This window comes from Platalea leucorodia, assembly GCF_965183815.1.
Source record: "Platalea leucorodia genome assembly, chromosome: 8".
NCBI lineage: Eukaryota > Metazoa > Chordata > Aves > Pelecaniformes > Threskiornithidae > Platalea > Platalea leucorodia.
In genome coordinates this window covers 28,377,686-28,404,765 of record NC_138830.1, presented here as the reverse complement: position 1 = coordinate 28,404,765, position 27,080 = coordinate 28,377,686, and the positions used below count along the sequence as shown (strand labels likewise).

The 27,080-nt window shown below is 52.0% G+C and overlaps 1 protein-coding gene across 1 annotated transcript in view; it reads right to left on the bottom strand.

The window, feature by feature from the left end:
• Positions 1-27,080, bottom strand: part of EPHB1 (EPH receptor B1) — a 76,885-nt gene that overhangs the window by 22,539 nt on the left and 27,266 nt on the right. The window contains exon 3 of the mRNA XM_082320902.1: positions 22,125-22,806. Within this exon, the coding sequence (XP_082177028.1) occupies positions 22,125-22,806 (682 nt within the window). The remainder of the gene's footprint in view (positions 1-22,124; positions 22,807-27,080) is intronic.

Below are 27,080 nucleotides of genomic sequence, written 5' to 3'. Positions count from 1 at the left end.
CGTACCTGAAACATACTGGGCTCTTTGGAGGAGCAGGAAGGAGAGGGCAGTGGTACCAGGGAATGACCGCCTGTATTTTAATGGAAAGGGACAGGAGAGGGAGGGAGGAAGACGAGAGGGTCGCAGCGCTATGAACACACCTCAGTTTTAAGAGTAGGGGCACATTGGTGAGTCAGTTGAAGGGGTTTGTTAATTTTTAATTACAATTAATCCAAGTGATGCTTTGTCAAAACACCTGAACAAAGTACACTCTGCAACCCAGTGTCCTCAGGTTTCTTTTATCATTTCGCTTATCTGTAAATTCCTGTAATCTGCAGGCACATGGCTCTTAATTGTTATTATTACCAATTAGCTTTTCTCTCCTGTAATTACACTGTGCTTGCCTAAAGTCTCCCGCAGTTTCAGGGGAGGCTGATGCCTTCTCCTTCCTCCCAAAGCTGCTGCGGGCTGTAGTCCTCCGCTCTCGCTGTTGCCCGCGTCTCCCCTCTTTCTGACAGAACCGAACCATGAACCTCACACCGAAGATGAAGCCGAAAGCCCCAAGCCGCTGCAGTACCACAGTGGGATTTCTAAAGACACACACAGTGTGGGATCCATTATCCTTCAGATGGTACAACGCGCAGTCCAAGTGTAAGGCTCAGATAGAGGGCTTGAGCCCAGGAGGGAGCAATAAATCACCCCACTAACAGCAAGCACAATGTTTGCCTTGATTTAAGGGCTGCTTCAAGAAAGTTTCCCAGAGCTGGCAAGGTCTGGATCCGCAATAGCACCTCAGACAAGCACGGGACAAGGCTCTGCCTCAGCTTTCCCTGCAGAAACAGGCTCCTTCTGCCCATGCCCAGGCTGCGGCGCAATCTGCATCTCTTCAGCCCAGAGAAGAATTAATTGATTGTTGATTACGTGGGCTGGATAAGATTAATGATGTGCTTAACTATCCATTTCCTTGCATTTAAGCACTAGGGGTGTGTTTGTAAATGATGAGGCACAAAACCCGGCCGTGCCGCTCAGCGGCCTCAGCACTCGCCGAGGCTGCCTGCTGAGCACTTAAACCCTCCTCCATAACCCAAAGCTGCCTGCAGATCTGTCATCCTGCCTGCACACTGGGGATGTTGCGCATCCCGGGCACCGAGGGCCAGGGGTTTGCCAGCAGGACCCCTTCCCCAGGGCTGACGCAGGCATTTGGGGGTGGGAGGGAGCATCATTGGGGGGTTGCTTAAACCCAGGCTCCTTGCAGTGAGATGTCACCGCTGGAGGTTTGGGGGGAAAAAAGAAAATAGATGCAAGTCACTCTCATGCCCGAGGGGTGATGGTAGGGGTGGCAGCTGATTTTCAGCACCCCACAGAGCTGGATGCAACTGGGGGACTCCTGGCCAGAGCTGCCCCTCTTACCCACCCAAAGGCTTTGGGTGGAGATGTGGCCACGTCCCACACGGGGCAGAACACCCAGCGAAGGCACCACAGACCTGCACCCCCTTCGCTGCCTCCCTCCTCATTCTGCAGCTTGCACGAGGCGGGAGCAATTATTGAAGGAGTAGCAGCACATAGCAGCATCACGAGGCTTTTTGCTGCTGAAAACTCTCCTGCCTTAACAGTGTGTGTCCTGCACCCTTATATTTTGGGTGCCAGGGATCCTAGAAAGAGCCAGAGGTAAGCGGGATCAATCTGCTCATCCACCCCTGCTCCTGCCCAAGGCAAGCCACTGTCAATAGACCAGATGCTTTGCAGAAATGGTGCAAGTGCGGGGGTATCCAAGCATTTCATTCTTCAAACTAAATCCTCTCAGTTAGTACCTGGAACTTGCACTTTTTAATTACTCTCTCAGGGAAGCTTTAGTCAAAAAAAAAAAAAAAAAGAAGAAAGAAAAACAGAAAGAAAGACAGAAAGACAGAAAAGACAGAAAAGACAGAAAGACAGAAAGACAGAAAGACAGAAAGACAGAAAGACAGAAAGAAAGGAAGGAAGGAAGGAAGGAAGGAAGGAAGGAAGGAAGGAAGGAAGGAAGGAAGGAAGGAAGGAGACATCTCCTCTATATTAACTTGCTCTAAAGCTCCCTGGGGATGCAGAGCGGCATTTTTCCTTATCAGGTTTTAAAATAGGAGCTTCTGCAAAGAATTACAGACTTCAGCTCATGATTCCCCACCTCCTCCCCCTGGCTCTCACTGGCACCCTGCGCAGCTCCCTTCACTCGCAGCAAACTGACTCTGTGCTGTCTCGTTGTTCCCATGCCCCTGATGCCCCCGCTGGGGCAGAGCTAACTACATTTGCCAGGTTTTCCCAAATTCATGCTTGTCTTTGGTTCTTTTTTGGGTCCAACACCTTTGCAGGGCAAAAACAGTGCCTTTAAGCATGCCCATGCACATACCCATGGTCACACCAGCCCAGCAGGTGAGGAAAAGATGGGTTAGAAGTAATGGTGCTGCACAAGGCGATGCCTTCAAGCAAGCTGAAGGTGCGGAGAGGACTGTCATATGCAAAGGCACTGGAAAAGCCTGGATGATCCAGCCTGCTTCAAAAAGATGTGTGGCTGGTGCCTACCAGCAGCCCTAGGAGATGGGCAGTGGGGAAGGTGCCCTGTTGGGTTTGAGGACACCATGGGCCATGAACAAAGGAGGAACTGCAACTCATTGCACTTACAGCCCACTGGAAAAGGATTCAAGGCCACTTCCCCCCTTTCTGGAAACGACAATTTTTCATTGAGAAAAAAACCTGGCTCCTAAAACCAACAATTTCTGCACGAGGCTCCCAATTTTGGATGAAACCTAAAAAAGAGAGGAGGCGCTAGAAATCCCTTGTACATTTTGCAGACACCTTTGATGCAAAATGTATTTAAGTGCATCAAAAAAAGAAAAAAAAAAGCCCATCAATTTTTCAGCCTTCCAACGGAGATTTTCTGATTAGCCCCAATTATAGGTATTTTAGCGGCAAGGCAGCTCTCCTCCCCGTCCAGCCGCCTCCACGTGCAGCCTGCACGCAGGCTAGGAAGCCCTCCTAGATGCTTTCAGCTGAAAGACACCATCCAGGCAAATAAACACCCACATGAAATTGCGTGCTATAGAAAAACAACATTTAGAGGATGCTGTAATTACAGGGGCAGGCACTCCAGCAACCGGCACAGCTTTCCAGGGCGGCTGCCGGCTCGGCTCCTGCTCGCCCTCCCGGGCAGGCAGCACCAGGGGTACCAGTGGCACCACGTGCCCCGGAGGGACACACACCAGGCCGCAGAGCCGTAACGCCACCACAGGCTGTAACACAATCAATGTTTTTGGGTTTCGATCCCTTTGATGTGATGATGACACCAGGGATGCGGGCTGCAGTCTGGGGGAAAAAACAGCAGAATCAGGCAAGCTGTCACCCACATGCCACTGCTCCCCGGCAGGGGCTGCCACCTCCCCAGCTTCAAAGGGCTACAAGGGTGCTGCCTTCCCACCCCGCTTTCATCTCCCTTGTTATCCTCCCTGCAAACATCCAAGCAGGGAGCAGGCGCCCGTTGCTGGAGGTTTAATTGCATCTCTGATTTGATGCTCCTCCGTCATCCCTTCCCTCCTGCATCCCTGTTGGGGAGGGAGTTGGGGGGTTGTTTTGTGGTTTTTTTCATTCATTTCTACTTTTTAATGATCCAGTTCCCTTTTATATCAAGCCAAGCACTTCTGAGTGCCTCAGCCCTGGCACAGTGGCAGCGAGCTCGGCAGGCAGCCAGCAGTGCCGGCGGGTGTCCTGCTGTGCCACCCTCCATGAGGCATCCACATATTAATCCGGAGAGGTTTCTGTATTCAGAGCAATGCCATGGTCCGGCGAGGAGGCATGGGAGGATACCCATCACACGCATCCTGCCTGCCTGACCATGCCGAGAAGGGAGATGGGGATCAGACCCAGCCCTGAAACACCCCATCAGCCACCAAATCTCCTTTCCTCCATCCAGTCCTTGGGGTGAGGAGTATGACCCAGATGGGTAAACACCAGAGTCCAAGCATCCCCAGCGCCAAAGCATCCTCAGACAGACGGACGCTTGCTCCTCTGGGGAGGGAACTCAGTACAAGCCCCTGAGCAATGCCAGAAAACCTTGGCACCCTGGGCATAGGACACCCTGACAGAGCCTTGTCCCAGCAAAGGATAAAACCTCATTTTGGTGCAAACTTCACCATTTTTGCAGCCAAACACACAAATTCTCATGATTTTGGATCACCTGGAGTCACTCCTGCCTTGGGGCCAAGCCCTCGCCCAACCTAATTACAAACAGTGCCTGCCTCGTTGCGTCGCATTTCCGTATTTCAGCTCTGTACAGGCAGAAACTCATCAGATGATAAACATGAGCTTCCCAGCATCTGGGTTCACATCCTGCAGGCGACGGGCTGCATCTCTCCCCAACGCATGGAGGAAAGAGGCCCCAGCTTCTCGCAATGCAGCCGGTTAATTAAACCAGCCCTTCACCTCTGGAGGAATGGGTTTAGATCTGCCTTGGGACACATGTAAATTAAAGTCAGCAGCTTCTGAGCCTGGCCCGCCATGGTTTATTCATGGAGGAAAAGTAAAATTCAATGTGTTTTTTCCCTTTTCAGGGTTTCTTTTTTTGGGTCTTCTTCTCACAGATGGGAAATGAATCGAAGGGTGAAGGCACAGGGCAGGATTTCAAAGGTGCTTGTGGGGTAGGGAGCTGCGCGAGGCCAATTAGAGGCAAGAGGCTGTGGGTGCATCAGCGTTCGTCTCTCCCGAAAAACCCATCCCTCATCAACCAAGGATTTGCTCCCCTGGGGCGGACCAAGGTGCTCGCAGACCGAGCCCCATGCCCTTGGCTGCAAGCAAAATGCAGCTGACACTCACCCAGAAGCATTTCTCCTCCAGGAAGGCGGGCTTGGGAAAGTTAAGGGTCTCTGGATGCAGAAGAGCTTTGACACCAACTGTTTAGCTGGTATCATGACCCTAAACAACAAGTTTAAGCCTAGAGCAGGGCATGGAAGCAGCCAGTTTTGGCTCCCATGTGCCCTGCTGCTCACTGCCTGCAGCACCTGTCTTCCCAACAGGTCCACACTTGTCCATTTAATCACTACTCTGGGCTTGACTTTCTCTGTTTTTCATGGTTGGGGAGATTTTGAAGGTCTAAAGATGAAATCTGTCCCAGATCTATTTGTTGGATGAGAAAGGGGAGAGCACACACGCTCTGGGCAGACGGCACCGCGGGGCTGCCAGCTCACCACAGAGCAGGGAAACTCACTTTGCTCTCCAAAACAGTCAATGGGGGGGAAAAAACCCAGTGCTTCTCAAGGTCACTTTTGCAAATCACTTTTCTCACACTCAGGTTTCGCTCTGCTTTAGTTTCCACTTTGCACCGGGCTGAGGCTGCCTGGTCTCACACTGCCGTTCCCCCACCACCGGCGGCTTCCCTTCCTTTCCATAAACCAGCCATTGAAATAACAATGCTCAACCTTCTACTCCAGCACTTTTGCACGTGAAATCAGGGGTGACGTGCAGCTGGCAGGCATGTGGCGCAGCTTGTGGAGACCCCCCAGCCCATTTCCATTTCTCCGCGGTGTTTCAGCTCTTCCCCCTTGGGAATTAAAGCACTGCTATGGAGAAGAGGAGGGAGGAGTTGCAGGGAAGGATGAAGCCAGTGCTGCCTCTCCGAGCACCCACTTTCAGTGACCAAACACTACATAATTTGATCAAACACTAGACAATTCATCCACATATGCAGGGAGGTTTACGGACCAGTGGTCGTGTGCCCACAGCGGCGACTGGCACCGGATGCTCCTCACCATCCTAATGCTGCTCAAGTTTATTATTTTGAGTCAACAAATGAAGTAGGATGAAGTTCTCAGCAATGATTTGAGGCTATTTAATCCTCTTACACTCTTCATATGAAAACATATTCAGCATCTGCAGCCTGACACAGGGTCTTCCCTCTGCCAAGGCTGTCAGCCCTGCAAGCAGGACAGGGCTAGGCTTGTCGTTGCTGCCCCAAACCCTCATGGGCAGCAGGGCCGGGGCGGTTGGGAGCTATCTGAATAGTAGCCGCAAATTAAATGCCACGAGACGGCTGTCCCTGGGGATGTGATATAAGGAAAGGGGAGATTGATTTGCCAGTAAATAGACAGCGATGTCCAACCCCTTACTCCTGGGCTTCCCTGCCCTGAGCGGCGCTATATGAACATTTACATCTCTGCTGTATGTTAAAACCAGAGCTAAGGGGTGGGGAGCAAGCCAAGAAAGCCATCCTGTGCCAGCGATGAAAAACGATTTAAGGAGAGAAAGGGTGAACGGGACAGGCATGCTGCCAGGGAGCCGGACAGCACCAGCAACAGAGTGGCCGGGGAAGCCCTGTGGCTCCAGTGGCAGGGCAGGAAAGCCGAGGTCTGCCCAGGAGTTTCAGAGGCTGCTCCCACCCGACCTCCAGCACCCCCAGCCCCATCGCTTCACCCATTTTTAATAAACAGGGTGGTTTATCACAGCTGGGTACCCTGTCTTAACTACTGGCACAACTGTAACCTGGATTTCAGGAAACCCTTGCAACCTGGGGCACATTTGGTTTTAATGAGAGTGATATAACTAAGGCTGAGCTTAGGGTGGCTGGTGCTGCTAAGGCAAGTGATGCTCATGTGCCACCTTGGCAATGCTGATGTGCATCAGATTACACCAGTTCTGTTCGATCGGGCCAAGCAGAAACCGGAGAGGGGACCACCAGGACCGGTGCCAGTGATCAGATGCAGTGCTGGCGATGCACTGCAACGTCACCTGCAACAAACCTCCTGATGAGTTTGGAGCAAACTGGGGGGAACAAGATTCAGACCAGGACTCATGTCCCAAAAACACAAGCCCCAGAAGATGCTCTACTCCCACCCCAGGCATCGGGCTCGATACAGGAGTCACGGAGTGAGATTATTTTCCCCATGAACTACAGCAACATGAGACTCCAGGAGTCGATGGACACGGACTGGAAGCTGTACAGAAGAGCCAATACTTTCATGTACCACTTAACCCAGTACATTGCGTTCACCCCTCAATGCCTACGTGAGCTATCAAGCCACCTAATGAGCAGGAAAGTGAGCTGCCACAAAAACTCATGGTGGATCTCAGAAAGTAGCTCTTCCCCCAGGTACAGAGGTGCTGGCAAGGGCTGTAGTTAGAAACCCCCTGAAAACGATGCAGAGCCCTCCCAGGGATTTCAGGAACCACCAATGTCACTCCATAACTCCAGCCCCTCTTCCGACTGGGAAATCGGGGTGGCATCGTCCCTGGGTTCTCCAAAGCACAAACCCCTCCTGGCTGGGAAGCAAACATCTCCCGTTCCTAACAGGAACTAATTAAGCACCTTTTCCTCCTTTGCCAGCTCACGCCACGCAGTATCCCCTCAATCTAGAGAACATCAAGTGCTTATTAATTACGTCTGAAGTGGTTCCTCGTTACTGCTGACACCGTGAAGGATGAGTCACTCTGGGATGAGGCTGGGGGAGAGCTTCAGCCGCAGGGCCAGGCTCGCGCTGCCGGCGCAGGAATGCCGGCACGGGCAGGGACACGCAGACACACGGCTTCCTTGTGTCCGTGCCATGGCACTGGAGGACATCGTGCCTTGGGTTGCATTGAGGTGGTGGGATGCCCCACCATGGAGCAGGACCCCCCATCCTGGCAGAGATGAGCCTCGGCGGCTGCAGTTTGATTGACTGCTTGTGGTCCATGCCCAGGGATAGATTCAGCATGGGAGGATGGATTCAGCAAGGGGAGGATGTCCTGACCAAGGCGCAACCGCTCTCCCACATCCCCCATCCACCCCAAGAGCCCCATGCATGGAATTAATTAGAAAAGTAATTAAGAGAACTCCTCCATAAATATTTATAATGGAACAAGCCATAATTACTATTCCTTGGAGGAAAGCCGCTTTCCTACCCAGCCACAGAGAGGAGAGGGCAAATGCAGCACCAACCAGGGGACCAGAGGCGCCAGCTGCTCCTGCCTTCACAGGTACCTGCCCGCACATGGCCCCAGCCCCTGGGAAACAGCCTCCAGCATCCCACATAGGCATGAGCAAAGCACTCCCTTTCCACCCCTGGGGTGGCATTTAGAGCAGCAAGCCATATTTCCTGCAGCCAGGTGCAATTTACTATTATTCCTATATACGAGCATCACTTCTATATATTTTGTACGATTTCTCTCTCTTAATAACACCTCACTTCCCACCCTAAGCAGTTAAATGGTGGCCGCTGCCATTGACTTGCCCTGCTCCTGCCAAACAGCTCTTATCAGCCCTAATCTCCTGGAGCCAGAAAATGTCTTAAAAGCAATTTCTTAAAGTTTTACCCGTCTCCCTTCCACTTATTTATTTTTCCCCATCCACGCTCTCCCTCTCCACTCTATTCTTAAAATTTTCCCTGCCCAAACCACTTACTTCGAAGTACCTTTTCCCAGTAAGCTGCTGGTTGAGTCCGCACCTCACTACCTTCATCCCAGTGCTGCCCGACTTTCCAACACCTCCAGTATAACAGCATGGGAAAGCACAGGGGATCATGGAAGTTTTGACTTTCCTTCCCAATTTCCCTCCCTCTGCATATGGCTGAGCTTAAAAACTCATCCCAACCCTGTTCCATCTGGCAGGAGAGCTGGTCCTGGGAGCATCCCAACCCCCCAGCGGCCAAGCCCAGCTGCCACTGGGCACCACAACGGCAAACAGCATTCGCTACAAAAGAAATATCTTGGAAAAAAATGCTTTCTCATGGCACTTGGGCTCCACTACCAGATAGAAACAGGAGGCAAGAAAAGATGAAAAAGTGAAAATAACAGACAGGCTCCTCAGGCAGTGCATCGCTACAGTGCCAGAGGCAGAGGAGAGGAGACCATGAAGAAGACTGAATAGTTGGATCTCCCTCCGTGTCCTTCACCCTTTGAGGTTCTCCTGCGCCCACCAATGGAAAATTCAGCCAGGGCCAAATTTCCACTCTCTCCTCCCTGCATGAGGCTGGCTTGCAAAAGACGCTCAGCCCCAAGGGCAAAGCCCAGCTTGCGGATCAAGAGCAAAGGGAGGAGGTGGAGAAGACATTCATCCCACAGTGGACATGCTGGTGTTTTGGAGACCCCAGGCACCAGACCCACCTCAGCAGCCTCCAGGGCTTGAGCAGCACAAACCAACTGAGACCCCAGCCTTCAAGTTCAAAGGAGAGTTCAAAGCAGACAACAGGTTACAGTAATTCAGTGCAACGCTGTGTCTACGTAATTACCATCAGGTCATTGTTGGTTGCAAGTGTTGCTGGACAAAGCGAGGAGCAGCTTGAAGCAGTTTCCAGGCTGAAACACGAGGGTGGAAAGCTATGGTAGGTCATGCTACACAGCTCGCTGAGAAGCGAGATGGAGCTGGAGCAGGCAGCATTCAACAGCTCAATGTCCAAGCAGAAACCAGTAGTGAATGGTGTCCCTCAAGGGTCCATACTGGGACCAGTACTATTTAATATCTTCATCAACGATATTGTTGGTGGGATTGAGTGCACCGTCAGCAAGTTTGCAGACGACACCAAGCTGAGTGGAGCAGTTGATTCACTAGAGGGAAGGGATGCCATGCAGAGGGACCTTGACAGGCTTGAGGAATGCGCCCATGTGAACCTCATGAAGTTCAACACAGCCAAGTGCCAGATCCTGCACATGGGTCAGGGCAATCTCCAGTATCAGTACAGACTGAGGGATGGATGGACTGAGAGTAGCCCTGTAGAGAAGGACTTGGTGGACTGGTGGGTAACAAACTGGACATGAGCCGGCAATGTGCGCTTGCAGCCCAGAAAGCCAAGCGTATCCTGGGCTCCATCACAAGAAGCGTGGCCAGCAGGTCAACGGAGGGGATTCTTCCCCAGTACTCTGCTCTGGTGAGACCCCACCTGGAGTCCTGTGTCCAGCTCTGGAGCCATCAGCACAGGAAAGACATGGACCTGTTGGAGCGGGTCCAGAGGAGGGCCACAAAAATGATCAGAGATCACAGAACACCTCTGGTATGGAGAAAGGCTGAGAGAGTTTGGGTTGTTCAGCCTGGAGAAGAGAAGGCTCCAGCGAGACCTTACTGCGGCCTTTCAGTATATAAAGGGGCTTGTAAGAAAGACAGAGAGAGACTTTTTACCAAGGCCTGTAGTGACAGGACAAGAGGAATGGTTTTAAGCTGAAAGAGGGTAGGTTTAAGTTGGGCATAAGGATGAACATTTTTATGATGAGGGTGGTGAGGCAGTGGAACAGGTTGCCCAGAGAAGCTGTGGATGGCCCATCATTGGAAGTGCTCAAGGTCAAGTTGTTCCAGGCTTTGAGCAACCTGACCTAGTGAAAGATGTCCCTGCCCACGGCAGGGGGGTTGGACAGGATGATCTTTGAAGGTCCCTTCCAATCCAAACCATTCCATGATTTTGATTCCTGCACTGGCTCATCCCCGTGCCACAGCAGGGAGTAAGGCAACCTGCTCAAAAGCTCCCAGCCAGGGAAAGGACCTTCTGCAGACAGCACGAACATGCTGGCACTATCTGTGTTGGTGCCACCACCGGGTACAGGAGAGGTGCCCAAGGCTGCAGGGTGGGACAGCACCCACTAATCCCACGTCTAAGCGCAGCCAGCTTCTCCCTGCCAAAATCCCCACCCATGTCCCACATCGGTGGTAGCAACAAGTGGGCAAAAAAAAGTAGTCTCCTCCATCCTCAACACCTGTTACACATAAGTCAAAGCCACCCGAGATTGCGGGGATTTACTGTACGTAGGCAGCTCTGGAAGCTTTTCCTAGCTGTGAAACATAATTTGCACCTTGGGCTCTCTAAGAATAAGTTGTCTTAAATAACAATATGTGATTAAGAGCTCATGAGCAGATTGGATGTGGAGGCAGGAGGTCTGTGATAGCTCCAGGTCTGACCCTGTCAGCCTCATCCCAGCACTGCCATCCTGCTGCAAGCGCCGGCCCCACTCGCCCAGCATGCTGAAACAGATGCCCATGGCAGAACTGGGAGATTTGGGTTTAGCCAGATGACAACAATCCCCGGCCGCACCCAGACAGGCAGAGAACCTTTTTGCCATGCCCAGAACCATTTCAACCTTTCAGACAGGTTCCCCATTTTGCAACAGAGCAAAACCCACAAGCATCAAAGTAATCCTTGCTCCCAAGGAGGGCAACCGGCTCCCTCTGCACCATGGAGGGGTCACACATGCCAGCGTGTATCAACGCATCCCAAAGCTACGTCCAGGACAGGTGTATCAAGCGATTGGTTTTAAGCACCTTGGTGACATCATGCCTGGATGCAGATAGGTACTATAATATAGTAAAAAATAAAAAATAAAAAAAAATCAGATCAAAATATCAAGTCGATATCAAGTCTCACCTCACAGGCAATCTACCCTCCAGGCTGCAGACCCAGCAGAGAAAAGCCGGTCAAGCTAGGGAAGAGATTCTATTCCTAATTCCCCTTGTATATCAGTTCCCAGGACGCCTCTGCTTTTACGGATGAGTTTTAGACAGCAAAGCCCAGAAGCCAGACCTGAAGTCGGAGCCCTCCACCTCTGGTATGGCACACAGCCCTGTACCCCCAGCTTTGCAACTCTTGCCCAAAAAAAGCAAGGAGAGGGGGAAGCTTTGCCCACACCGACCAGAGCATTGTCCCAGAGAGGCCCCAGGAAGCAATGAGACAAAGGCAGTGTTAGCCCAGGCATTGCTCCCTGCTCACGGAGATGCTGCTGCCGGGAGGTCAGTGATGACCATGCAGGATGTGGCCATGCCGAGAACATTGAGGTGCCCAGCTTCTACCCCCAGCGCACAGCTCTCTCCTTCCTAAAAACCATTTTCATACAATAAATATCGTACAAGCAGGTGAGTCTTGAGCTTAGCTTGAAAACTAAGTGATGCAGTTCCACCTCATGCCATTAATTACATTTTCTCAGTTGCTGCTCGCTGGGTGAGGCTCCCCTGGGAGTCCCAGGTGGGGAAACATCAATTCCCTCCTCATGTGGGTTTGCATATCTTAATTTGAGGCACCCACAACTGAATATTTAGTCTGGTTTGATGCTCTGATAGACAAGCCGTGGATCATTTCTTGGCCACGAGTCTGCTGTACCGGCTGAAGATGGATGGATTTTCCCATGGCTCCTTAGGCCTCCTTCGAAGCCCTGCTTAAGTGCGCAAGTGATGCTTTGATTTAATCACCGCACTCCTGCTCTCGACGCATCCTCGGAGATACAAGACACCAGGCGTGACAAATGACCACTTTTAAAACACTCGGAGTTAGCACCCACAGCACTGCTCTGTTTGTCACTGTCTGGGTGCAGAACGTCATGGGTAGCAGATGCAGGGATTTGGAGAGGGTGGAAAATTAAAACCTCAGTAATCTGCGCCGATTAGTTTTCTTTTTCCCTCACCCTGGTGGGCTCCAGCCTTCTTCTGCATGGACCTGCAGTGCCCCAGGTCCCAGCTGGCATGTCCAACCCATGCAAAACTCCTCTGGTGGCCACGGGAAAGCAAGGCAAGGTGCAGCAGTGTGACTCGCTCCACCTAGCCCATGGCTTATTCACAGCTTGTGTTTACACGATGAGTCTTTCACTTATTAAAACATCATTGGTGAAGGCCTGTTTCCCAGAGCAGAGGTTGCAGGAAATTTGCAAAGCCTGACTGCAACCCCAGGGCATGGCTCCCAAGCGATGCCCTGCACAGGGGAGTGCCGATGAATTATCTCATGGCTCGGGGGGTGGGGAAAAGTCCATTTTTTTATTATTACTAGCTAGCTGGGAGAGATGCTGGCTCCCGAAGAGCTTGCTATGGGCTATGCGGTGTGGTGCAGCCCCGAGCATGGGCAACATCCCCATCCCTTGCAAGCAAGCAGCAGCAACACGGTGCCGGCCAAAGCTGTTCCCAAAAGAGCTCTCTCATGACTTAGAAAAGAAAAAAAAAAAAGGAAAAAAAAAAAAGGAAAAGGCTTTAAAAATCCCCAGGCTGAGTCACTGGGTTTGCCAGGTGCTGGTCGTTTGCAAACAAGGGTGGGAACAATGCGAGCACCGGATGCGGGCCGGATCCTGTGCTTCCTCACAGCTCTCCCATTGTCCAGGAGAACAATCCCTGCTCCAGCCGAAGAGCAAAGGGCCTTCGACATGATGGCGGCAGGGTGAGAGCTGGGTCTCCTGGGCTGGTGTGAGCGGATGAGGTTAGGAAAGCCGGGTGGGTTTTGTAGCCCCGCTGCTGCAGGGATGCTCATGGATCCATGCCCACAGCAGACCCTGCAAGCACACACAGAGCTTTGCACCCCAATTTCCCCCAAAAAGATGAGTTTCCCCAAGCACTTCAGCTACCGTAGAAAGTTTCCTAGATGGACCATTAACAAGCCAAGGGTTTGGAAGCAGATTTATACCCCCATTTGTAAACAGGCTCATGAAAAGACTCTTGGGGGGGAACAGGAAATCAAGAGGGAATTTTTCTTCCTCTCTTAAGACTGGAACCAATATCACACTCAAAAGTTCTCATTATGGGCAAGGGAAATACCTAAACGGCCCATGGTATAATTTGAGGAGGAAAAAAAAATGATATGCAGAAAAATAAAGCCATACATCACAGCTCAGGGATCACTGCCTAATCCCTCCAAGGCCACATGCGGCAACGGTCCAGCCCGGCAGCCCAGCCCTGCAATGCTCGCCCGGCCCCCATTCACCCCTTCCCCAGGTCATTTTCCAGGCTTTCTCCTTAATTTCTCCATTGCAGGGGTCTGGATGGCAGGGATGACCCCCTGTACCTCGCAGACCCCACTCGGGATGTGGGGGACAGAACTGGAGACCGGTGGCTGTGGTGCCTGAGCCTCCCTGCCGGCAGCAGCCAGGACACATGGTCCTTCCCCATCCCTGCGCTGGGGGAGAGAAAAGGGCCCGAATCCACTGGAGGAACATTTTGGCTAATAATGTCTAATTAAGATTTCCATTAAAACCCATCACACTCATTAGAAAAAAAATTTAACAAGGTTTTCCTGGACATTTTCCTTGAGAAATTATCATGGGGGTTAATGGATGCCTTCATTAAGGCATAATTTAAGAAAAATCATACTTTTTTCTTTTTCTTTTTTTTTTTTTTTTTTTCTGAGGCGCAGTGATTCAAATGCTTCTCCTCCACAGCGTGCCCGTGGTAAAACTGGGCTGCCTGTTCCACCCAGCGGTGGAAGTAGGGAGATTGCTGCCAGGCGAACGCAAAGCCCCTGCAACAAAGGGAAGCATCCCTCCATCCCTCCAGCATCACCGCCCAGATTTGGGAAGAGCTGGGAGAGCTGCTGCTTCCCAGCACAGCCCAGCTGGGGATAGCACCTTGGGCTGACGCAGGATGGGAGAGAGAGCAGGAAACTTGATATTGGGGGGCCGGAGGGGAAGGAAGAAAAGGCCCATTTTGAGTGGTCAGAGGTTTGTGGCTTGGCTAAACCTGGAATAAAGCACCCTGCGGACGTCCCCGCTGCTGTTTGTTAGGGGTGGAAGGTGCCCCGGCTGTGCGAATGCTCTCACTTCAGTCTAAAAGCAGCTTTTTTGATGGTTAGTGTCTGCCAGGGGTCCAGGCCCCAGGGGAGCAGAGGGGCAGCAATGCACGGGGAGGAGGAGACCCGCCACAGCCCCGGCGTGCCGGCACACTGCCCAGCCACCCCTCTTTGGGAGGCTAAACAGGAGAAAAGCTTGAAATCCTACTTCCAAACCCGCAGAGAAACATTTTCCCCACAAATCCACCTAAAGCATCGTGAGCATCAGCTGCAGCTGCAAGGACTCCCTTGCACCAGAGCTGCCAGGCAGACATCCCACCGGTGCATCAACCGTGTGTTCACGGGTGCAGATGGAGAAGGAAAGGTTTTGAAACAAACTGGTTGACCTCATCCTGGTTGACCTCATCCTGGTCCTCTGGGAAGAGCTTGAGGAAGCACTGATGGTTTCTAAGCCCAACTATTTAAGATCACAGGCAGTGGTCTCCACAGGCACTCCAGCCCTCGATGTGCTTAGCCGGCTTGGGGACGCTGCCAGCCCCACCAGGCACCTTACCCTGGGACAGGGCCAGGTGCCAGTGTGCCATTGTACCCCAGGGGACACTGGAGCATCCCTCTGCCAGCCACCCTCACCACCAGCCAGTACAACACCCGCAGCCACCAAACCAGGGATGGGGAAAGGGATGCACTTCCCAGCGAGCTGAGACACCACGGCTCCGCTAAAACAAATCCAAGGGCAGGCAGAAGGAGAGAGAGGCAGGGAAAGCACTTTCTTTTTACCTCTTTGTTTTTCCCCCTCTTGTTTTAGAGGAGAAAGCGTTCAAAAAGGGATCACTTGTGCGTCAGGCAAGCTGGAATAAGATGCCGGAGAGAAAGCTGCAGGGAGGCGAGAGGCAGCGGGGTCATCACAGAAGCTGGAAAAGAGATGCTTCCCAGCCATGGGGAAGTACATGGACTAGCACTATGGAGAAAAAAAGAAAAATAAAACCACCCTAAAAAGCAAAAAAGGGCCTTTCTGCAGCCCCTGTGATGCTTGGCATGCTCACCCTGACCCAGGCATCAGGGTGGCTGGGCACAGAGATGCAGCACCCTGGGATGGGTGCGCCCCAAGGCATGGGGGAGCAGGGTTCCGTGTCCTTGCGACATGGTGAGGCAGCCCACAGCCTCCCTTGCTGCCATCTGCCCATGGGACAAGACCATTTTCACCATCACCCAAGCAAACCTCTCCTGCATGCCCCAACACGGTATGGGGGCACTAGGACGGATCATGGTGCAGGGAAAAGGCAGGCAAAGGCACAGCCAAAGAGACCAAAAAGACCTAGCTCTCAGCACAAGCAACAATTTGATTGGGAAAATTTGACGTCTCCCTTATTTTAGGTGTTAGCAAATTATTCTACTACTAATTATGAAATATTCACAATTATTAAAAAAAAAAAAAAAAAAAAAAACACACTTTATAAATCCTGCGCTCTGCTATTGTTTCCAGCCTTCTGTGATGGATAAATGGAGAAACTCAATAATTATTGCCAGGACTGCTCAGCAGGAGGGGAGGATAACGGGGGAACCGGCACGGCGCCGGTCGCTCCTCGACATTCAACTAGTGGGACGTGTTCCCCCTGCTACCCCTTTCCCAAATCCAGCCCTCCACACACAACGCAGGAAGAAAGGAGACAAAGAAACCAAAGGGATGAACAAGGCCAAAATAAATCCACAGACAGCTTTGGCAAAGGTTCGGCACAGCCTGGCGCATCGGTCAGCAGCTGAAGAAGGGCTGGGGGACCCAGACGCAGATGGGGTAGGTGACTGGCTGCCTTGTGGAAAGCCAGAGACGCCCGGGAGCAAGGGTGCTCAAGAAGCAGCCTCTGCATCGCGGGCACTGCAGGCCAGCTTTGTTCTTATTTTGTAAGTTTTTTTTTTAATTTTGCCATCCCTGCTAGCTCAGATTTCCAGCTGTTGCAAGCAAGCAAGTCGATTCGTTATCCCGAGCCACAGCAGCTTGGAGGCTCCCGGCCACGCTACGACGGGAATTTGCCAGGAGGCGAAAACAAAAGCAAGACAAGCCCAGTAAGCAGCAGGATCACTGTCTCAACCTGTCTCCCTGGGTTTATAAATACAAAGTAAAAATTCAGCACAAAGCTGATTTAGATCCAGACTTTTTCCATTGCTGGCCTCTCCGTGCAACTGAGTTATATATCGCCTGGTACTGGGGAGGTCAGAGAGAAAGTCAGTGTGATTCCAGCAGACACAAATTCAGTGCCCCATCCTCAGAGTCAAAAGGGATAAAAGCTGAGACACCCACAACTGCTGTCATTCCAGTGAGGGGTTACCTTGCCATCATTAGGTTTCAGAGTGAAACACCAGCAGAGAAAGAGTTTAATAATTTTCCTCGAGGAGAACAAGCAAAATCCACCCACCATGCACATCCAAGGTCTCGAACGATTTCCCCGGCCTCTCAACGATCCCCACTCCTGCTTTTCCTCCCACCTCCTCCTCAGCACGATGATGCATTGCACCTTGACCATGCAACGAAGCCATAAAGCAAGGCTGAGGGATGGGGCAGAGCAAGACAAATGGATTTAATATCAACCCAAACAGAGCGTGGGTTATTGCACCAAATGAATTATTCATTTTGGATTCAATAACAGCCTCCATTTTGCATTGGCCCACAGCTCTCACGGGCACGAGGTGCTAAAGAGGATGGCCTAGGCAGTCCCACTGGGTTTTTGGGTATAGCATGCCATCACCCAGCTGACAGCAGTGCAGCTTCACACCAGCCAGGAGGTCTGTGCCAAACCCCAACCAGCCCGGGATGGAAACACATAATGGGGCAGATCAATAAAGAAAAGCTCCCTCCCACCCATCCCCATCTTAGTGTTGTGGTGGTAATGACCCCCTCTCACTCTGACCCTAAAACACGATGATAATCTCTTTGGGGCTCGAAACATCCCCGATGAAGACTGCGTTGTGCCTGTGCCTTTCGTGAGCAGCTAAGTGCCGATAAAAGCTGGTATTAATGAATCCCTCAGCGGCCCGGAGCTCTGCTGTCAGCACGAAACCGCTCCGGTCTAATAGCCCCATGATAGGCACAGCCTCTATCCCAGGGGGTGGGAGGGATGAGAAACAGCTGGGGGGGCTAAACAATTCAACCCTATTTTTTTCCCACCACTGAGGTATCAAGCCCATTTTCTCAGCCTTAAAATACCAAGGGATTTTTTTTTTTTTCTTTGGTGACAATTCCCCCAGGCTTGTTAAGTGGCTTATCTCAGGTTGATGAAGGCTTTGAGCAGATGTATGTCAAAAGCGTGTGCCTCCCGGGAGCCAAGGTGCAATCCTGGCAACATCCCTGCGAGGAGAACCCAGTGGGTGAACGAGGCAGGGGAATACGACCCCTTCGAGAGCATGAAGACAAATAGAAAACCAACAAATCATTATTTCTAAACCTTGCAATGTGCCTTCTCCTGCTCACCGACCTTTGGGAAGGGATGCAGTGGGCTCAGGTCTTCCCTCGTGGTCTCCAAGGTCCACGGGGATACAAGGAGGAGCTTGATGGCCAAAGGGTGCACACAAGCTACCAAGAAGCCAGAGTCCAATCCAAGGTCAGATTTTTACTCAAATGCAGTTAATTATCCAACAGCTCTAATGTAAGCCCTGGCTCAGGCTTTTAGGACTGGTTTTAATGAACTTCCAGGAGGGGCTGGTGAGTTTATTGGTTTTGAGTTCCTCGCCAGCATTGAGCAGGACCCTCAAACACACAGGTCCCACGTGCAATCCCAGCCTTTCGTTCATCCTCCTGACATGGTAACTGGAAAACATTCTCACGGGACTGGGAGAGAGGAGTCATCAGAGCTCTGCTCAGGAGACAGCATCGTACCAGCACCCAACAGCACCCACGGGATCATCAAAAAAGCATGGTCCCGTCATCACACACGTGCTTGGTGCCATTTAACTGCCTGCTTGGTCTGCACCCACAGCGTATTTTGGTGCCTTTCAGGATCCCAAATGCTTCTGGCTGATCCATAAAGAACATTTCTACCCCCTTAGACCTGCCAGGATGTGGAATTTTCCCCTCAAGGAGCCCAAACGCAAAGTGTGCTCCCTACACAAAGGCAAAATGCTCACCGGGAGCTCTTCAGAGCCCACACTCAGGCGGTGTGAGGGGTTTCTCCTTCAGCATCAGCACTGCCAAGGAGTGGGAGCACAGGTGGAGACAGGCACTGCGGCACAGGAAACTCAGCAAACTCCCAATGCGCAGGGGTCTGCGCAGTGCAGCTTTGATGGCACGAACACATTATGAACATTCTAGGGTTTGCACAAGAAATGGAAACAAAAAAAGCCATGGAGATGGGTCTAATGCCCATCCTGCTGCACAGGTTTCCTCCCATGCCTCTCATGTTCTGCTGTCCTCCATCCTCTGCCCTGCCCCAAACTACAAGCACTGGGTAGGTGCAACATGCTGCTCCTGGGGGGTTAGAAGCATTCAAGACCCTGACTTCCTCCACCACCCCGGCCGGCAGCTGATAGAAAGGTCAACACCACCAAAACCTGCAGCAGTTTTACATTATCATTGTTTTCATAGAATCATAGAATCGTTAAGGTTGGAAAAGACCCTTAAGATCATTGAGTCCAACCGTTCACCTGGCACTGCCAAGTCCATCACTAAATCATGTCCCTAAGCATCATGTCTACCTGTCTTTTAAATACCTCCAGGGATGGAGACTCAACCACTTCCCTGGGCAGCCTGTTCCAATGCCTGACTACCCTTTTGGTGAAGAAGTTTTTCCTAATATCCAACCTAAACTTCCCCTGGCGCAGCTTGAAGCCGTTTCCTCTCGTCCTATCACTTGTTACTAGGGAGAAGAGACCGACTCCCAGCTTGCTACAACCTCCTTTCGGGTAGTTGTAGAGAGCATTAAGGTCTCCTCTCAGCCTCCTCTTCTCCAGACTAAACAACCCCAGCTCCCTCAGCCGCTCCTCATAAGACTTGTGCTCTAGACCCTTCACCAGCTTTGTTGCCCTTCTCTGGACACGCTCCAGCACCTCCATGTCCTTCTTGTAGTGAGAAGCCCAAAACTGCACACAGTACTCAAGGTGCGGCCTCACCAGTGTCGAGTGCAGGGGCACTATCACCTCCCTGGTCCTGCTGGCCACACTCTTGCTGACACAAGCCAGGATGCTATTGGCCCTCTTGGCCACCTGAGCACACTGCTGGCTCATGTTCAGGCGGCTGTCAACCAACACCCCCAGGTCCTTTTCTGCCAGGCAGCTCTCCAGCCACTCCTCCCCCAGCCTGTAGCGTTGCATGGGGTTGTTGTGACCCAAGGGCAGGACCCGGCACTGAGCCTTATTGAATCTCATACAGTTGGCCTCGGCCCATCAATCCAGCCTGTCCAGGTCCCTCTGTGGGGCCTTCCTACCCTCCAGCAGATTGACACTTCCACCCAACTTGGTGTCATCTGCAAACTTACTGAGGGTGCACTCGATCCCCTCATCCAGATCATTGATAAAGATATTGAACAGGACCGGCCCCAATACTGAGCCCTGGGGAACACCACTTGTGACCGGTCGCCAACTGCATTTGACTCCATTCACCACCACTCTCTGGGCTCGGCCGTCCAGCCAGTTTTTAACCCAGCGCAGAGTGCACTTATCCAAGCCATGAGCAGCCAGCTTCTCCAGGAGAATGCTGTGGGAGACAGTGTCAAAGGCCTTACTAAAGTCCAAGTAGACAACATCCACAGCCTTCCCCTTGTCCACTAAGCGGGTCACCTTGTCATAGAAGGAGACCAGGTTAGTGAAGCAGGACCTCCCTTTCATAAACCCATGCTGGCTGAGCCTGATCCCCTGGTTGTCCCGCACGTGCCACGTAATGGCACTCAAGGTAATCTGCTCCATGACCTTTCCCAGCACCGAGGTCAGGCTGACAGGCCTGTAGTTCCCTGGATCCTCCTTCTGACCCTTCTTGTAGAGGGGCATCACATTTGCTAACTTCCAGTCATCTGGGACCTCCCTGGTTGACCAGGACTGCTGATAAATGATGGAGAGTGGCTTGGCAAGCTCCTCTGCCAGCTCCCTCAGTATCCTCGGGTGGATCCCATCTGGCCCCACGGACTTGTGAGCATCCAGGTGGAGGAGCAGGTCGGTGACTGCCACCTCTTCGACAACTGGGGCTTCATTCTGCATCCTATCTCCATCTCCGAGCTCAGGGGCCTGAAAACCCTGAGGATGTTTTCCTACATTTCTGGCAAAATCACGTTATTTCCCAATTCCATGCTTTAGCTAAAATTAGTATTTATTTTTCTATTATGAGAAAATGTCATTTTGCCACAAAACCATGTGCGCTTTCTGTTTGTTCATTCAATAGCAATGCAATGTTTCACCAGAGACGCTCCGGTTTGCAAAGAGCCTTCCCTCCAACGGAGCACTTCAGCTCCTCACGGTTATAGAGCATCTCCTGGTGGGAACAAAATCACGTTCAAGGTCAACCGCGAAGCTCAAAGGAATCCACCAGCAATGCTGCTTGATGTGAAAGCAAGGTGTGAGCACACGGACTCTGGTGGCTTCCCAGTTGTCTGAGCCCTGGCACGGGAAGGCATTGCCATCTCCACCTTGGCCAGGCAGGCATGTGGTTTTTCACACTGAAAACCTACACAAGTTCCCAGGTTTAAAGCAAACGAACAAACAAGTTTCTCCATAGCTGGAATCCCAGCTTTGCCATTTTCATATAGCTGGAGTTACAGGTGGAGAAGAAACACCATGGTGGCTACCCCAAGGAGCATCACAGCCAAGCCTGGTGCTACACATGCTGCCACCTGCACCAAAAGAGGTTCAAGTCAGACCTCTTCCCATCACGCCCCCCAAAACCAGCCCGAAAGTACTTTGACACCTGCCTTTGACCTTCTCCTTCTTCCTAACCCTTTCCTTGACCTGGTGGTGCCCACCTTCTAGAAGCTATTTGGAAAGCGCCAATGAAGTGGGGTTAGTTTCTCATGCAGAAAGCCCTCTCCTCTTCCCTCCTTCCAAGCAGCATACAAAAACAATACCTTAATTTGGGAGAGGAGAAGGAAAGAGCAGCGAGTAAAGCTAACAGAAAAAAAAAAAAATCCTCCAACAGCATTTGGGAAATATTCGTCAGAAAGGCGAAAGGAGATGAAAAGCAGCGAGCACTATTTCCATATTTATAACCCTGTGCTGCAGAAGACTCCAGCAGGCAGCAGCATGCTGGCGGCATGGCTGGGGGAACCCAAAAAAACAGCAAAAAAATTCCAATTAATGCCAAGAATCAGAGCGGCTTCACTGCAGACAGGCCCAACAGCAGCTGCCCGGCTCCCGCAGCTTTGCTGGGGAAATAACAAGGCAGATGAAAGCAGCTCAGCCAGCAAGCGCTGGCCCACGGGGCACTTTGAAGGTGGCAGATCACAGAGGCGGCTTCCAGCGAGCTCGCAGTGGCGGCTGCACCAGCACCTTGCCACACTGCTCGACGAGTTTGGCCACTGACCAGAGCACACCAAGAAGCCACAGGTTGACTACTGCTCCCAAATCCCTGCCTGGTCCCCAGAGCAAAACCACTTCAGGGCAGATAAATGGTGCAGGGCCAATTTCAAAACAAATATTGCCCAAAACAGCTTGTTTGGGGATGAGCATTTTGTTAGCAAAGCTTAAAAACAATAAAAGCACTTTGCTACCCAGGGCCAACCTTACCTTTGCAAGCCACGTTGTTCTCTGGCTCATAACCAGCCTTGCATGTACAGCGGCCGATGGGGACCATCCACTCCCCATCCCCATTGCAATACAGTTTGATTGGCACGTCCACCTCCTCAGCGTTGGGGATGCAGGTGCCGCGGGCAGTCACTAGAGAGGTGCTCTCCGCTCCTGTCATCGTCTCCGGAAAGATAGCGAAGTTCTGCACCACACTGGGGCACTTCTTGAAGAAGACCCTGACGGACAGCAGAGACATACAAGCCCCGTAGTCCTGGAAAGCCAGGTAAAAGCCATTGCGGGTCAGAGGCCCGAAACTTCTCACTTCTGTGTTCACCTTCATCAACCTGCCACCGAAGTCCACCTGGGAGAAGCTCTCGTCAGCAGCAATGGTGTCCACTTTGAGGTAGGGTGCCTCCGTCCAGAAGGCGGACTTCTTGGTGGCAATGACAGAGTCTGTCTCGTAGTAGTAGAGGTTGAAGGTCTCCTTGCAGGAGCCAGGGACGTTGGGGAGGCTGCTGCAGTCCCGCACAGTGAAGCGCATCTCGGTGTAGATGCGGTGAGCTCCACGCCGGTTGATGAATGTGGTGAGGAGCCAGTTGTTCTGGTTGGGCTCGAAGACATTGCACACCTGGTACGTACGGATGGTGTTGAGGTTTTCGTCGTAGCCACTGACTTCTTCCCACTGCAGAAAAGAGAAGAGAGAGAGGCCATGAGAGGGTGGCAGAGGGACCGGCAACGGCCTGTGAGCCACAGAGGTGCCACTCACCCTGCACAGGGCAGGGCTGGGCTGGAAGGAGGATCCCAGAGCCCCAGAGAGGGGCAGGAATATGGTCGTGGACACATGACGTGATGCACGTGCAGAAACACCACCTGGGTCAGCAGCAGAAGAAATCCTCACCCTCTTGCCCCTGCCCAGGCATGCCTGCTCCTCTCCCCATCACTCCCAGCTGATGCTAAAATATCTTTTTCATGTGGGCAATCACCTTAGCTGCCCTGGAGAGGACATAAAAGTGGGAAGAAAGATGGTCCAGGTACCTGGACGCAGGAGGGAAAGCAGCATATGAGACTACAGCTTCATTAAAGCCCGAGCCAGCACGTGGGCTGGAGAGCAAGCCTGACCCCAGGCTCTCGGCATGATGGGATCACTTCCCCCGCAAAGAAAACTAACTAAATAAAACATTACCGCCGTGGAGAGAGAGAATATAGATTTGCAATTCGATTTATAGAAGGGCATTAATATAATCCAGGCTACAATTTCAATTAAGGGACAGCAGCAAACTGTGAATAGTCTATGATGGCACTAGAGTCCTACAGACAGATTTACAACCTCATAATCCATTCATTTTAACTAATCCATGTTTACAGTCTCCTCATAACAGCATTATTCATATGGCAATCTTTAAGCAGCACTCTGAATATCATGCATAATTTCCAGGAGCGATGCTATAGCAGCGCTTGCGCATGTTTGTTCTTACATGGGGGCACAACAGCAGATGGGTGACACCGACCAGCCCCATAGCATTGACTCTTCCTGAAGAGCTGATGCCCCTCAACCAACCCTGCAACCTTACACATTTTGCCCTCTTCCATTTTCCATTAAACAACCACGTTCCTCACCTGCTCCCCAAGCTTCCTCTTTGTAAACCACAGCCCTGATGTAAAAAATTACAGGTTTTTATTTTGTTTTCAAAGCAGGGTCCTCTGCATGTTGCCAACAAGCACAGCAGAACATTTGCTCCCGGGTACACCTACTCAGCTCTGCTAAGCTTAAGCAAAGATCACAGCTCAAGGTTGCACGTTGTTGTTAAGCAATGTTTACCAAACCAGCAATAAAACCTCACACATCCAGCCAAGCGCTCTCCCTTCTCATCCCACGGCACAAACACACTGCAAAAACCCCTCTCCACCTTGGGCAAGACCTGCAGATTCCATGCTCTTTCATTGCCAGACACCTTTTCACACGAGAAAGATGCAAGGTCCTCCCTGACCGAGGGGGTTGGCATTGTTTCCTATTCCCATCTGGGCTTTGCATTACAGCCCTGTCACCCAATTAATGCCACACAAGGAGCTCTCTTCCAGCGCCTGCCTGCCAGCCTAACACCAGCCCCACTGCTCCGCTGTCTTTGCTGCAGGAATCCTCTTCATCTCACCCGCCAGCTGCTGCACCCCGGCCGGGTGCACCGGAGGGGACCTAACCCGCTGTCCTTTTATTCACGGTGCCCATCAGGGAGCCAGCCGTCTCGCCAGCTCCTTCCACTGAGCATCCCCTGCGCTTTACTGCTTTTTTTGGGAGGGTTGCAAACAGAGCCTCAAAACTCAGAGCCAAAACCTGCCAGTGGACCCTGCCATACTTCAGGCGCCCAGCACGCAGGGCTGCCCGCAACTGGGAATGACATGAAATGCCACTTGGAAAACCCTCATGAGGGTTTGGGGCTGGATCCTGATGCTTCCTGGGGCATCCCTTGGGTTGAGCACTCCTGCAGCCAGGCGCTGAAGAGCAGCAGGTCCCCGTGGCTGGAAGGACCCCTGGTGCCAGTGGCTGTGGCCATCGATGCTCTACCAGCAACAAATGCATCATTTTGAGAAGATCCCACTAAATAATTCACAGGGAGCCAGAAATTAAAACAATGTTCTTCTCCACCTCCGCTGAGATTTAAAGCACGTCCAGTGGGGAGAGCAGAAGGAAAGCCCACATGCCGCCGCGGCCAATCCCCGGGGACCACAGCCCCTGCTGCCCAGCTGGCATCCGTGCCCCAGCATTAACGTCAGCAGCCCCCTCCAAGCCCCGGGGCACATCTGTGAGCTGGGGTGAACAGTCACTTTCGGAGATCAGCACGCCACAGGGGAATGCCACCACCCATAGGGACCCAAAGCCTGCACAGAGCCCACGCCAACGACAACCCCAGGGTCAGGAGAGGGGGCTTATCAAATCCCTGCACCTCCAGCCCCAAGAGAGATGAGAGAAGCCTGGGAGAAGGAACTGATGCCCCAGCAGCAGCCAGGAGCCCCTCTCCCATCCCCCCGTCTCCTCCCTCCTGCCCCAAGGAGCAGGAAGGTCCATTTATAGATGGCTGTTGCTCTTCTCCCTCTTGTTTCTTTGCTTCCCCTCTTCTTCGCTTGCTCCTGCAATGCTGTGCCTTGTTGCTAAGCCCCAAAGCAAGGCTGCCAGTGCACTCCCATTTTTTGGATGGAGGAAGGAAGGGCAGAGGGGAAGCTTTTGGTTTCTTACCCCAGCTTTCAGCAATCTGGGCTGAAAAAGAAATAGCACAGCCCTAGGATGGCTGCTTTTGGGAACTGAAGACTGAAAACAAGAAACGACCAACTAAATTTGGGGTCTTCGTTGACTCCAACATAGGCAGAAATCCCCACATGTATCTTAGCATCTCTACACCAGGCTGCTCGGATGGGTCACGGTCTGCAAACCCTCCCTGGCACCTGCACTCTGGACAAGCCTCACCCAAATACTGGCCATTACCACCAGAGAAGCCAAGAAGTGGCACAAATCTGACCTCAAATATTTGTTGTGAACTATTAAACAGGACAGGACAAACCCTAAAACTCAAGTGCTGTAACTGGGCAGCTCGTAAAGACTACTGCATGCCTAGAGCAAGAAGAAGACATTGCTTATTTTCAACTGGCATCCAACCTACTTCAAAACCTGCCTCAGCTAGGACATGATACCTACGGGGGCGTTCACTCCAGGAGTCCAAAATACACCTTAAGATGCTCCGTATCCACCCAGCAAAGTGCCTGATGCTACAAAGAAAAGCCCAGTCCACGAGCAAGGGGACTTCACAGGGGAAGTCATGCTCTCCAACACATGCTACAGACTGACTCTTACGTCTTTTAAATAAAGGACTTGGTATTTTAAAATACTTTGTGGAAGATCTAACATACGCTCCTGTAATGGAGAAGACTCACCAGTAACTCTCAGAGGAGCGAGAGCTGGGTGGATGCAGAGATGTGCATGGAGAGATGCAGGTATGCGGGCTGGGGAGAGGCTTCGCTCTGCTGCTCCGCAGAGGGCGAGACCGCTGTGCCTTACGACGCAAGCTCCCTGCCTGCCTTGCGCGGGCTTTCAGCGATAGCAGCTGCAGGCAGCTATTTATATCCCGTCTCCATCACCTGCATGCAGCCCCCCTGCAGTTTGCCAGCAATTTATCTGGGCCCAGATTTTTTCTAAAGCAATTCAGTGGCAAAACCCTGTGTTTCAAGGGCCTCTGATGTGCCTGGAGAGGATTTCGTGCCCACTGCATGTGTGGTTCAGCTTTGGTGATGGTGTGCAACCTCTTTTTTTTTGAAGATCTGGCCAAGCCAGTCACATCCTAACAAAGACTCAGGCTGGCATCCTTTCCCCTTTGGTGCCATGCCCTGGAGGCCCTGGGGACAGATCCCACTGCTGTACCCATCCCTGCCTGACCGGCTGCCTGTCCCACTGTGATGCCCATCCATCAATTCACATCCCCTCCCACCACTGCTCCTCTCCCCCCCAGCTCCATCTCTCACTTTCTCTGCCAGGGGAATGTGAGTCAGGTTATTTTATGCTTCCATTCCTCAAAGGCTCATATTATATAAAAAAGATGTTTTAAGTGCCTCAGGGTGTTTTGTTCCTCATTACTTCATAAAAGTGACATTAATAGCCAGGGAAGAGCACTGCCGAGTGCAATTATGGATGATGTTCCAGGTATGAAAGCTGTTTTAAGCCTGCTAATGTTTCCTAATTACAAGCCTTTTGGCACAGGGAGAGGGAAGGCACGAGCCGGGGGATGGAGAGCAGTGGAGGGGCCGGACCCTTCACCTGGGAGGAGGGCAGGCAAGGGAGGAAAGAGGGCAGGAATGGAGCTCCATCTTCACCAAGACCCCGGGACCGGTTCAGGGAAGGGATGTGCAGCCCCAGACCAGCCGTGCAGCTCGGCACAGTGATGCCCTGGCTGCCTCACACCAGCCCGATAGTGC